The sequence below is a fragment of the Exophiala bonariae genome, assembly GCF_035927105.1.
Source record: "Exophiala bonariae strain CCFEE 5792 chromosome Unknown scaffold_49, whole genome shotgun sequence".
Classification (NCBI taxonomy): Eukaryota; Fungi; Ascomycota; class Eurotiomycetes; order Chaetothyriales; family Herpotrichiellaceae; genus Exophiala; species Exophiala bonariae.
In genome coordinates this window covers 1-12400 of record NW_027042524.1, presented here as the reverse complement: position 1 = coordinate 12400, position 12400 = coordinate 1, and the positions used below count along the sequence as shown (strand labels likewise).

General features: G+C 48.3%; 5 protein-coding genes across 5 annotated transcripts; 2 read left to right on the top strand and 3 right to left on the bottom strand.

The window, feature by feature from the left end:
• Positions 1 to 270: 270 nt before the first annotated feature.
• On the bottom strand, positions 271 to 1629 carry LTR84_010746 (uncharacterized protein; the record flags this gene model as incomplete). The annotated part of the gene is made up of 6 exons (XM_064854280.1): positions 271 to 384; positions 446 to 570; positions 620 to 989; positions 1042 to 1121; positions 1172 to 1462; positions 1518 to 1629. 6 exons carry the CDS (start codon positions 1627 to 1629, stop codon positions 271 to 273), a joined length of 1092 nt encoding a protein of 363 aa, XP_064700126.1.
• A 548-nt stretch (positions 1630 to 2177) lies between these two features.
• On the top strand, positions 2178 to 4003 carry LTR84_010745 (uncharacterized protein; the record flags this gene model as incomplete). Its single annotated transcript, XM_064854279.1, has 4 exons — positions 2178 to 2262; positions 2318 to 2439; positions 2527 to 2760; positions 2849 to 4003. 4 exons carry the CDS (start codon positions 2178 to 2180, stop codon positions 4001 to 4003), a joined length of 1596 nt encoding a protein of 531 aa, XP_064700125.1.
• Positions 4004 to 4447: 444 nt separating this feature from the next.
• On the top strand, positions 4448 to 5564 carry LTR84_010744 (uncharacterized protein; the record flags this gene model as incomplete). The annotated part of the gene is made up of 4 exons (XM_064854278.1): positions 4448 to 4673; positions 4728 to 4838; positions 4897 to 4988; positions 5052 to 5564. 4 exons carry the CDS (start codon positions 4448 to 4450, stop codon positions 5562 to 5564), a joined length of 942 nt encoding a protein of 313 aa, XP_064700124.1.
• A 413-nt stretch (positions 5565 to 5977) lies between these two features.
• Positions 5978 to 7324, bottom strand: LTR84_010743 (uncharacterized protein; the record flags this gene model as incomplete). The annotated part of the gene is made up of 4 exons (XM_064854277.1): positions 5978 to 6308; positions 6365 to 6415; positions 6499 to 6557; positions 6611 to 7324. 4 exons carry the CDS (start codon positions 7322 to 7324, stop codon positions 5978 to 5980), a joined length of 1155 nt encoding a protein of 384 aa, XP_064700123.1.
• A 2998-nt stretch (positions 7325 to 10322) lies between these two features.
• Positions 10323 to 11474, bottom strand: LTR84_010742 (uncharacterized protein; the record flags this gene model as incomplete). The annotated part of the gene is made up of 1 exon (XM_064854276.1): positions 10323 to 11474. The coding sequence occupies one exon, from the start codon at positions 11472 to 11474 to the stop codon at positions 10323 to 10325; it is 1152 nt and encodes a 383-aa protein (XP_064700122.1).
• Positions 11475 to 12400: the final 926 nt, after the last annotated feature.

The window sequence follows — 12400 nt, the reverse complement described above, 5'->3', positions numbered from 1 at the left end:
ATGTCTGCCCAAATTCTATACCTTTTGCCTCGGCCTTTGGAACAAATGGACGTGGTATTCATATTCTCTGACTCCGTGATAATTTCGTGAGTAGGAGGTTTAGGCAGGAAAGTCTCTCGCGTGTGGCGTCCGTCGGGAATTGAGTTGCCACTGGGAAAGAAAGTGGAGAGCACTTTTGTGTTCTGTGCTTTAGATCTACGTCTTCAGAGATATGCATGCTCATTGAACTTGAGGACCACAAAGAGTCTGGAGTTTGCCTCTTCCGATATTTCATTGATTAAAATCTATGACTACACGCCCAGCCACTTGACCTGCCTTTAGTTTTGCAAGAGCCTCGGGTAGTTTGTCGATGGAAAATGTTTCATAAATCGGCTCTAGTTTGCCCTAAAGCCAAGTATTAGTTCAATCGAACACAGATAATAGTGTGGAAATGGGCTAGACTCACGCGCCGCGCAAAATCCAATGCCTTCTCGGTGTCCATCATGGAGCCCACCACTGTCCCAGAGATACTGAAGTTTTGTAGTACGTACTTCGCCGGATCTGCTCCGAGTATGACAGTATCACTTGCCGCTAGAGTGTGTAAGTCCCCTTGTAGGTAACAATGGGATGGTAAACTCACGCAGTCCGATGCACATTACACAAGACCCCGGCCGTGAGCCGGTGTAAGAGATCGCATTCGCGTATGCCTGAGGCGCCGTCACAAAGACGCCATGCGCACCTTCTCCGTCAGTGATCTCAATCACCCTTTGAGTCACGTCAGTTGTTTCTTTAAAATCGACAAATGCTTCTGCACCCAACCTGAGGCACAGTTCGCGCTTAGCAGGCCCAGTATCGATTGCTATTGGACGAAATCCCATGGCAGCTGCAAGTTGAATACCTTGTATTCCCACACCACCACCTCCACCAGGAAATACAGCCCAGTTACCCGGTCTAAGACCCGAAGCTTCGAGGCTTTGAACCATTGTTGAGGCACTGCACATGATAGGCTCCTGGAATTAGTACTTTAAGGTCCCATTGCAGATTAGGAAATTGAACACTTACTGCTGCCAGCTCGTCGGAAACCCCCTCAGGGATCCTAGTCGTGTATTTCGCCGGACTAAGAATGTATTGTTGGTATGTTCCTTGAGATCGTCAGTCGATACGAAATCCCTAGAAATTTTCTTAGACTTACCAGGACACTGTAGACCTGTGAAGACTCCCTTGCGGCAATGGGTCTCTTGTCCACCCCAGCAAAGCCTACAACTTCCACATGTGTCCCAAAGCGGCTTGACACCTCCGCGGTCACCAACACTCCACCCCTTCACGTTGCCACCAAGTTTCACTACCACTCCCGCCCCTTCGTGGCCTGGCGATCTCACGCCGAAGTCGCTCATCTTCGGAAGTGCCAAATCGTTCATCATGTAATGTAGATCGGAAAAGCAGAGACCGGTTATGTTTAATCTCAACAATAATTCGTCGGGACCTGAAAGGAGAGATTTAGTCATATCATTCGGGCGATGCAACTGTTGGTGCTGTACCTGGTTCTGGGACTGGGACATCTTCTACTTTCACATAGCAACCAGGGCCTTCATCATACATCACTCCAGCCTTGCAGAATTTTGGTATGGTAAACTCCCCATTTTTGCCCATCCTGGTATTTGGGCTGCTGGTATATTTGTTTATGACAAATTGAAATTTCGTTTGAAAGTATCAAAAATCACTGTTCGGATTACTGAACTAGGTCTCGCGTAGCGCTATTAAAGATGGAAGACTAGATTTCTTACCCACGAAATCGTTGTCAAAATTTCTGACTCGAGGAGTAATGACCAGCATACAACGGATTGTCCCTTGGCACTCACTACATTTCTTCGCCACAATCTGAAGTGCTCTGCATTCATTGGGCCATCATGACCCATTCGCATCTCTGACTCTTTGATCTGTATTTGGAAAATCACCCAATCTCTTTAGGCGTCTCAAGGCCCGAATCAGACATCAGTCAAGGAATCCCTGTCTTGGCACTATCGCTTTCTAGTGAATCAGGCTTTGCTTCTTTTTCAGACATTCTGAACTCACTTCCCTTGCCTTAACTTTCAAACATTTGAAGACTGAGGCGCACCCAGGGTTTGGCATTCAACCTCAAGCATTATCGCAACTTGCTACTCGAAAGTTCTTGAATTGCATTGTCTTCCGGTCCATAAATGGCGTCAAACGTGACAGCTCCTCAATGGGACCGCGGCCATATCAAAGACCCTGCAGTACTAATCATTGGCGCCGGGATTTCAGGTGAGTAACATTCCAAGGCCCAGTCTTGCCATTGCCGATGTCTAACAGTGTACAGGGCTTTGTGCAGCGATAGATCTCATTCGTTTCAACGGAACGCGTAATTGCTTATTATCGAGAAAGCAAACCAAGTCGGAGGAACTTGGAACGATAACAAGTATCCGGGATGCTGCTGTGATGGTGAGCAGGAAGCTACCGGAAAGTTCTTCTAGGGCTCTAATCTAACACATTCAAGTGTGGAGTCAACTTTATTCGCTGTCCTTCGAGCCAAATGCGAACTGGTCCCGAGAATACCCAGGGCAGGAGGAAATCCATCAGTACCTTATCGGTGTAGCACAGAAATGGGGACTCTACCGTCATATCCGCTTCAATACTGAAGTTGATGAAGCGCACTGGCAAGAGAAAGACAAACAGTGGCAAACTGCTGTTCGTGTAACTGGGGGCAAGGCTGCAGAGTTTGGGGATCGATATAATGTCAAGTCCGATTTCCTGATCAGCTGCGTGGGACAACTGAATCAGCCGTACTGGCCTGAAATTGAGGGATTAACCGGCTTCCAAGGGACTGATGCACTCTGCCAGACGGAACTAGAACAATCCAATGGATGAAAAACGAGTTGCAATCATAGGCAACGGAGCAACAGCGGCCCAAATCGTGCCCGAGATCGCCAAAGTCGCGAAAGACCTTACCGTCTTTCAGCGCACACCGAACTGGATTGTGCCAAGAGCAGACCAAGCTATTACCAAAAGCAGACAGGCGATATACAAGTACATACCTGCTTGGCGTCGACGGTATAGAGCACAACTTATGGACCTCAGGGAAAGCTTTTATGATGCAGCTGTGGTGGAGGATTCGAACATGAACAACGAAATTATAGCCGCGAGCACTGCTATGTTAAAGTCTCAGTTGACCCGGAAACCAGAATTGATAAATGTACTTACTCCGGACTATCCACCTGGGTGCAAGCGCATCATCATATCGGATGACTATTATCCCGCCTTGAACCGCCCCAACGTGCATCTGGAAACACTCGCCATTCATAAAATCACACCCAGTGGCATTATGAGAGGAGGCAAGGAACTGAAGCTAGACGCTATCATTCTCGCCACCGGCTTTCGTACTGGCCAGTTCTTGACCCCCACCAAGTTGTTTGGTGTTGGAGGCCGTCCTCTCCAGCAAGTTTGGTCCCAAGGCGTGCAGGCTTATCTGGGGATTACAGCCGCCAGTCTACCAAATTTTGCTATGCTTTACGGACCGAATACGAACCTTGGCCATAATTCAATCATCCTTATGATCGAGGCGCAGTCTAGGTACGTGGCGAGAATGATTTTGGAAGTAACCAAAGCTCGCGAGCGTGGAGAGACGCTCAAAATTGTTCCCCGTCAGACGAAGTTAGACGCATACAATAGGGAGATCCAAGAGCGTTTGGCAAAAAGTACCTTTGCCTCACCTAAGTGTAACAGTTGGTACAAAACGGAAGCTGGCGTGGTAATCAACAACTGGAGTGGAAATGTCTTGGAGTACCAGAGCTTACTATCGTCTGTTGACTGGTCGGATTTCGAGCTTTCGGGCTCAGCAGCAGCAAACGTTTCCGAGGCCAGATCTTCGTACATAGGGAGAGTTGTGGAGGAGTCGCCAGGTTGGTTGGCGCTTGCCCAAACCTCGGCAGTCACCATACTTTTGGTAGCGGCTACTGCCATGGTGCTCTCAAGGTTTCTCATTCCCTCTGTCTGTGTATTCTTGTGATGGTCAGCAGGCTTCCGACTGTTCTGATGTTGCAATGCTGGTTTATCATTTGTATGCTGTTGCAAAATCACTACTTCCGGGGAATTCCGCTCAGCCTCCTAGATTGGTCCCTCTCTGTCGTACCTCCATAGGCATATAGCTTGTGCACTTCCCATACCACTCGGATAGGGAACGTAACTCTAGCCAGCTCATTCCTTTTCTTTGACGGGAATGCGATTGGAGGGATCTTGATGCGTAAGTGGAGAAATCACAGACCCCACGGCTCTCGTCCATTGGGGAAATGCTTGCCCCGCATGATTCAACAATACTGAGTAATCTTAGCGTCTTTTTTCCTAGCCGTACTGGCTATATCAGCATCTGGCTGCATTGGTTACGGCCCTATTGCGTGGGATCTTGCAGAGCTTCCCATCCTGTAGTTTCATGAACAGAAGATCTATAGGAGTTATGTCTAGGTCTGAGGCCCACGAAGCTCGCAACACTACACTTCGCGAGGTGTTCTCAAATCGAGACACTGCAAAAGCTGGAGCGACTGCGGATGCCATCGTAATTCCTAACAGAGCTCGTCTCTTGGCTTTGAGCCATGAAGTGCAGGATGTGCCCAACAGTGATGGCGCAAAGATTCATTGGATAGGCGGCACAGCGGCTGACAAGGTGATACTCTACTTCCATGGTTCGTCATGCCCACCAACAACTGGGATAGGTGGCAGCTCTAATCGTCCACTAGGTGGTGGCTATGGTCTGCCGGCCTTTGATGGGCATGTAATCTTTCTTAGTCAATGCGCCGAGAAGCTGAAGTCTCAAGGACACAATACTAGAGTTGCTTTACTGGAATATGGTGGGCGACGATCCTCTCGTGAGGCAAGCAACTTTGGATTGCTAATACTGCACGCCAGGGTTGACGACGGCCAAGAAGTATCCAACCCAATTTATTCAAGCTACGGAAGGCTTGCGAACAGTTCTCTCCACTGGATATCGTCCTGAAAATGTAAGTCGGCATCTAATGCTTTTGATTATCATATGTTTTGTGCAATCTTACAACATTCCTCAGGTTATTGTTGGCGGAGATAGCTGTGGGGGCAACATGGCCCTTGCTCTAATATCTATTCTGCGCCACGGCCACCCGGATATCCAACCACTGAACCTTGCGAGGCCACTTGCTGGTCTACTTCTCATTTCCGCATGGGTCAATTTCAAGTCCAGCTCCCAATCTTACGCACTCAATGAAACACGTGATATCCACATGAAGCAGCAAATGCATGAATGGGCCACCGACTTCTGCACCGAAGAGGAAAGAAATAATTACACCGAGCCAGCAGAAGCACCATCATCGTGGTTCAAAGAAATACCGGTGTCAAAAATCCTGAATATTTTCGGTAGTTACGAGCTCTTTAGGGATGATATTGTCAAGCTTGGGCGGGTCCTGAAACAAGCAGGTGCAAATGTTATGGACGTCGAATGTCCTATGCAGGTACATATCGACTGTGTGTTGGATGCTCAGACTGGCTTGGAAGTTGGGCCTATGTCAACTGAAACATGGCGTTGGCTAGAAGGGGTATTTTGAGAGACTCAGTCCAAGGTCTCTTGATGTTCCAAGGCTCAGTACCTATCGACATTCGCGTTCTGTAGTTCCACAAAGTCCTTCTCCAGTACAAACCATTTATCCAGTGCGGCATCTGTTGCGTCCCCCCTTATATACAATTAAGACTATGGAAAACGGCTCCGAAAGCATATCGCACATATTTCTCTAGAGCCATGCTTGATGACTGTCACCTATTGCTTTTTTTGTAAAAAGTTTCCAGAAGCCTGGAAATCAAGGCTGCTGAAGAAGGATCGCACCCTAACATCAGACCAAGACCAACCAGGACGCGCTCACCCATCCTTTCAAAAGAGCATGTAACCCCATTTTATTCTCGTGCTTCTCGTCAAATCTCCAGTCCAAATCAATAGGTATTCTAAAGACAGTTGGTAGTTGTCTTAGGTCGTCAATGTTGGCAGCCACGTTGTTTCAAAAGCGGAAGCGCCGCCAAGTGAATCACTGGGTGGCCGGCTATTCGAGGCACTCATAGCACCAGTAAACTCAGGGAATTCCAAGAAGAAACTCTCCTCCATCGTCCAAAATTTGAGGTCGCGGTGATACCGCTCGAATAGAGGGCTTGCGACATACGTGTCCGTGGCGGGAAAGTATTCATATGTGTCCTCAAGCGAGAACGGCCAGGAGAAGCGAAAGTCCCGCATGTAGGCGGCGGAAAACTTCGAGCCGTCGAGACGGAGACTTCCTCGAATAAGCGTTTCTCGCAGTCCCGGCCTGAGGCAGAGAGGTTAGTCAAGTCAGCAGGGATGACCAATTGAAACACAATTTACCAGGCAAAAAAGTCGATCAAAATCGGGTATTTCTTGTCTCTTTTAGTGCCCCTAGAGGAAGCAGATCCGTCAGTAAGATCTAGTAGAAGGGTGAGATCATCATCTTATTCCAGGTAGTCCCGGATGGCACTTACCCAGGCCTTTGCCAAGCCGGCATGCGTTCTAGAACTCTAAAATCTTGGTTCAGGAAGTACTGTAATTGTTAGCAATTAAGCCACAATCTCATGCACCCGGAATCCATAGTACCTGAATTAGAAGATGATTCTTGTAAGCAATAGCTAGCCGATTGACCCGGTCGAGACATTTCGAGACGAGATTATCGTAGCATCGCAAGATTTGTATCACAGGATTATTTTGCTCCTTATGGCTCAGGAAATCCCAGCCGAGTTCGAACGCCTTGAAGATAACGCCACGATCTGAGATTCTCGCCTCAGACGCATCTCTGGGGGACACGGCAAAGATTCGATTGTAAATATTATTCGTCTGCAACCAGAGGTCGAGATTGAATCCATTTCCCGCAAACAGTGATAGCGGACTTCCTAAATGGAGATTATACAAGGCTTCCAGGGACATGGTTCGAGACCCTGCAGGGTGCTTGAAATGCTCATCGGGTATGGATTGAACCATCTCAAGTTGTGGATCCTGTGACTGCAAATTCTCTGCATCCGTGAGTATATCATGGTCTTGAGGATTTCCGTTGACAAGCATAACCGCACTCTCGGCCATGAACGCAGCAAGGTCGTCGTCCACAGGCACTGGAGCATTAGTCATGGCATCAAGATCGGTTGACCCGGATTCATCGTATAGTGAATGCCTATGATCCTCGACCTGGAAGTGGAGTTGGCAGTGTGCAGAAGCACCTCCTCTAGATGCAGCCACAAGTGCTTCTGTCGATAATGACGGCCTAAGCACTGGAGCAAAAGTTGGACTGGGAATTGGTATCCCCTTGGCAGTCGCCATTGGGGTTGGTGTAGGCTGGTTCTTTTTCAGCCGTCGAACGAGACCGCGCAAGACGCCATCAACCCCAGGAAGCCTACCATATGGTCAAAGATATCCCCAATTCAGACCGGAAGAATACAAAGATCCAGCAAGCCTCCCCGGGGAGCTATATGCTCCGCCTCCGGGACCGAATTCTCAGGTAGCATTACGAGTCGCACCCGCTGAATTAGCACATCCTGGCAGCTAAGACGATTTCAATGCTCAAGGACTATATAGTCAGCATCAGGACATATGCTTTCAAAAGATGGCAGGGCACAACGGAGTTTGTAATTGGTTGGAGCTTTTTGTCATACCCTGGCACTTGAAAGAAACGAAGGATTTTCAGGAACTACCATAGATCGTGCATCTCGACCTCGCTTTCTATAATGGCACCAAAGTGATGGCGTTTTCCGATATGAATTGGTCATGCTGAATGAGTTAACATATTTACATAGCGAGCGGCGCAATTTTAGTCCCCAAGTACCACATCAAAGCTCATGTAAGATTACTTTTGTTGAATTCACACTGACACCGTGAACTGCGGTCGGGCAGGAGAACCAGGGACCAGTCCGTTCTCCATCGTGGGCGTAGATGAAAGGGGCGCCACTCCCTTCCCGCATTCCTACCTAATCTGGCGGTCTTACAATCCTCCTGATGCATTACTGGCCCGTGATTCCCACAGGATCTTTCGTTACGAGTTGATATCGTAACTATTCGCCCTGAAAGATCCATCACCGTCTCCGCCGCTTGCACCAGCCAAGACGCGTTACCACTCGAATCATACATCAATCGAGATGCCTAAACGAAGGCATTGCGCCTGGCGAAGTCCAAATGGCGATAACTGCAAGAGTGGTGTGGCAATCACACGTGGAAAAAGGCGTAAACCCTTGTTGGAGGTTTCTGGCAATGACCAACCAAATCGGGTCAGAAAAAGGTCAAAATTCACTCAATTTGGATGCGGATTGTGTAACGTGCATCTCTGTAGACGAAATAACTGCCATGAGAAGTTTCATGGCATTATCTACAGTAGTTAGGTAGTGGCATGCATTTGAATTACTTGGGTTACTATAAAATGCATCGATGGTATTTTAGTTGGGGTGACGCCAAGAAAAAACGTGAACAGCCGACGACTCATGGGATAAGCAGTTCGAACACCAGCAGACTCGGCGGTCGGATACTCAACCTCCATCCCGGCGATGGTGATGATAGAGTGTGGTTGTGTGACTATGTGGTTGTTGTGGTTGTTGTGGTTATGTGGTTGTGTGTGGTTGATTACTCCTTGTAACTCCTTGTACCCTCATGATCTCGTCTTGGCGGTTGGCTGGGTCGGCTTCGCCCGTCGTGGTTGGCGGCCTGGTAGCGTATTGTGATTTTCGAGTAGGCAAATATCCGTGGTTTAACCGAATCGTGATGAACTTTTTTGGCCTGTAAATGGCGGTGAGTTTGTTCCTCCTCTTTCTCGATGAATATTAGTCCTCGTCATTCTGTAATTGTTGCATCGTAATCCTCGTCGTCGGTTCTCTATAGAATGTCAGTGAAATGCCGTCAGGAGGGTCTCATTTGCGGTACACGGATGAGGTTAGAGACCTCATCCGCCTACAGCTCGAAGCTGGCATTGCCGGTAATAAAATCGCGCACTTCAACAGGGTTTCCGCCTCTTTTGTCTCACAGGTTAATCAACTGCGTAAAACGCCTCAATTGCTCCTTGATTTGACGCGCAGGAGAAAGGGTCCGAGTCCTAAAATTCATGGAGAGGCAAGGGAGGCTTTGGTGGCATTGTTGGAGGAGGATGAGACCATCTTTTTGAGTGAAATCGCCGATTATTTAATGGAGCATTTTGCAATAGATGTCAGTGTTGCAACAGTGAGTAAAACACTCAAGGAAATGGGCCTTACCCGCAAGAGATTAGGGCTTGTCGTACACCGCGCCCAGGATGAGGAATTAAGAGCTCACTTCCGTGCCCGTATGGCACGCGATTACAGCGTGGATCAGCTTGTAACAGTGGATGAATCGGCCACAAATGAGAGGACAAGTGAGAGAAAGTACGGTTGGAGTCGTCGCGGCGTGCCCTGTCGAGCATCAAGAGTAGGAAGGAGGAGTGAACGTTGGAGTGTTTTACCAGCTCTTACTCATGACGGCATCCTTTATTATGAGGTTTTCCACGGTTCATTCGATAGAGAGAGGTTTGAGGGGTTCATGAGGGAGCTCGTGAGCAAGATGAGTCCTTTTCCTGCGCCAAATTCAGTCATCCTGCTTGATAATGCGAGTATTCATCATAATGGGAGGATTGAGGAGATCTGTCACGACGCCGGCGTCGTCGTTGAGTACCTCCCTCCTTACTCACCGGATCTGAACCCTACCGAGCTGGTTTTCCATGAGTTGAAGGACTGGTTGCGTCGTAACAGGGACCTAGCGGAGGACTTTGAGCATTGGTTTGAGGGGATCATTCATCTAGCGATGAGTTACATTACGAGTACGGCGACAGCAAGAGGTTATTTCAAGAAATGCGGTTACGGAGTGATTGAGGATTGGGAGTAAATGATGAGTCTTTAAAATGAGTGCTAAATGCGCCGTGGTGAGTGCGTAAGACTGGCGAGTATTTGATTTCTTGATTTAAGGGGTATTTCAGCACTACGCATGCAGTTTCATGAATAACGAAGCTTTCCGACTCTTCTTTGAACACATTTCTATGTAGATCACCACTAGAAAAGATTATCCGCCAAGCGAGTTAGCTTTATTCCACCTCGTCGTTGCGTAAATCGCTGGTAAAGGCCCCATGGCATCTATTCCTGAGGTCCTTTGACGTTGCATTTCTGATAGTCATGTGACTCTCAAAACTCTTGGCATTGGTCATAAAGTGGTAAATTAAATTACAATACAAAGATTAGTACGAGTATAGGCTGTATTAGGAAATCACGTGTTTCCTAGCGGTATATCTCGTAATTTAAAAAATTAACCTCAATCAACAGCGACGGCGAGGTCAAGAGCTCACTGCGCCACCACTACCACTCTCTACGGCATGTCCTTCTCTCACCCACTCCTTCAAATGCTTCTTTATCTTGCGCACGAAACCTGGAGCGATTTTCATCGCCTCAAACTGGAGATCGGTGATCTCACGAATGGCACTGAAACTCCATCCATCCCCCGCCAAAATGTCACCAAACGATGCGAATTCCTCACGGTTGCGTGGATATTTGACGCCTAACCAACTCAAATAAAGGAGGAGGTTCTCATCATCATCTCCTGCTAGAAATGGCGGGCTTGATTGAGGCTCTTTTGGTGGTGCAATCGCAGTGCCAACTAATGCTGTCGGCGGTCCATTTTGCGGTGGAAACCCTCCTGGCATTCCACTCTCTCTACTGCCACCAACTCCTCCGGCATAATAATACTGGCAGTAAATCGGCGCTGGCATTACTGGTAAAGGCATCCCTTGTCCTTTATCCTGTAACTTGTGGCGATCTCGTGCCACTTTGGCATCTCCAAGGACCTCTCCTGGGACCTCATCCGTGTTGGCCACGCCCTTTTTTATAAGGGCATTCCATTTCTTTATGTTAGGCAGCGACAGGGCCAAATGGCCATGGAGGTTTCCTGCGCAAAGGGCCCCTTTATTGGGACAACTGGCAACGCGGCAAACCCACTTTGCAGTGATTGTAGTGAGTGAGTCTGCCAGGACCTCCTCTACCATTGCTTCATTGGCATTACTGACGCGTTGACGCTGACTGGCACTCATCCTGGTAGGTCCTCCTCCTCCTGAACGACGCGTTGGTGCCTCTACAACTCTCTCTACTGGCGCAGGCACGGGCGTAGGTGCCTTCCACTCAAAAACCGCCTTTCCAGAGACCTCCAAAAACCGATGATCGAATGGCTTGTTGGTGGCAGTTTTCTCCCACCAAATCTTCTTGAAATTTTCATACTGCTCCTCTGTGCTACAGTTAATCGTCTTGAGCACTTTACTCTTCCTCTTAATCGTCAATCGCACGCCAAAATGGTCAGGAATGAGCTCCTCATCATTACGGGAATATTTGTTGGCTATTTGCAGTCGAGCACTCGTTATAAAGTTGTTGATTTGTGACCAATAGGCCGCGGCGATGTCGGCGCTGTACTGCAATGCCCTACCGATGTAAGTGTCCATAGAAATCTCTATGGGACAGGCATTCTCGTCGTATTCTGTTGTTGGTGAGACATCATTTAGCGATTCCGTGGTTTTACGCTTTTTACTGGTCTTTTTACTAACCACCTCTCTTTGCGCAGAGGGTCCTAGTGACCCTAGGACCTCGGTTAACGATTCATCATCATCACTGAGTTGCCACGGTTTGATTTGGTTGGTTGTAACAGCGCGGCGCGTGCCAAATCACCTACACCAAAGTACTGTCCTCGTGGAGTGAACACCGCGTTTTCCTCCTCTTCCTGCGCCTCCTCCGCCTCAATGCTCGGTCGTACAGAGTCCTCCTCCTCATCATGTGACGAGTCACTACCAGAAAGAGACCCTACAGGGGTTGCGGCGGCAGGAGTAGATCGAGAAGAGGTATTATAGGTATCCCATGAGTCGTCGGGTGGTCACGTTTTGGGTCTTGGCAACCCCAACTAAATTGCGATCGATGCATTTTATAGTAATCTAAGTAATTCAAATGCATGCCACTACCTAATTACTATAGAGAAGGCCATGAAACTTCTCACGACAGTTATTCCGTCTACATAGATGCACATTACACAGACCGCATCCAAATTGAGTGAGTTTTGACCGAGTTCTGACACGATTTAGTCTTGCGTTGCCAGATACCTCCATCAAAGGTTTACGGCTTTTTCCACGCGTAATTGCCACGCCACTCTCGCAGTTATCGCCATTTGGACTTCGCCAGGCGCAGTGTCCTCGTCTAGGCATCTCGATCGATGCGTGGTTTGAGTGGTAACGCGTTTTGGCGGGTGTAGGCGGCGGAGACGGAGAAGGGTCCTTCAAGGCGAATATCTGTGAAATTAACTCCTCACGAAAAGCCCTGTGGGAATCACGGGCTAATAATGCATTAGGAGGGTTGTAGGACCTCCAAATTAGGTAGGAAT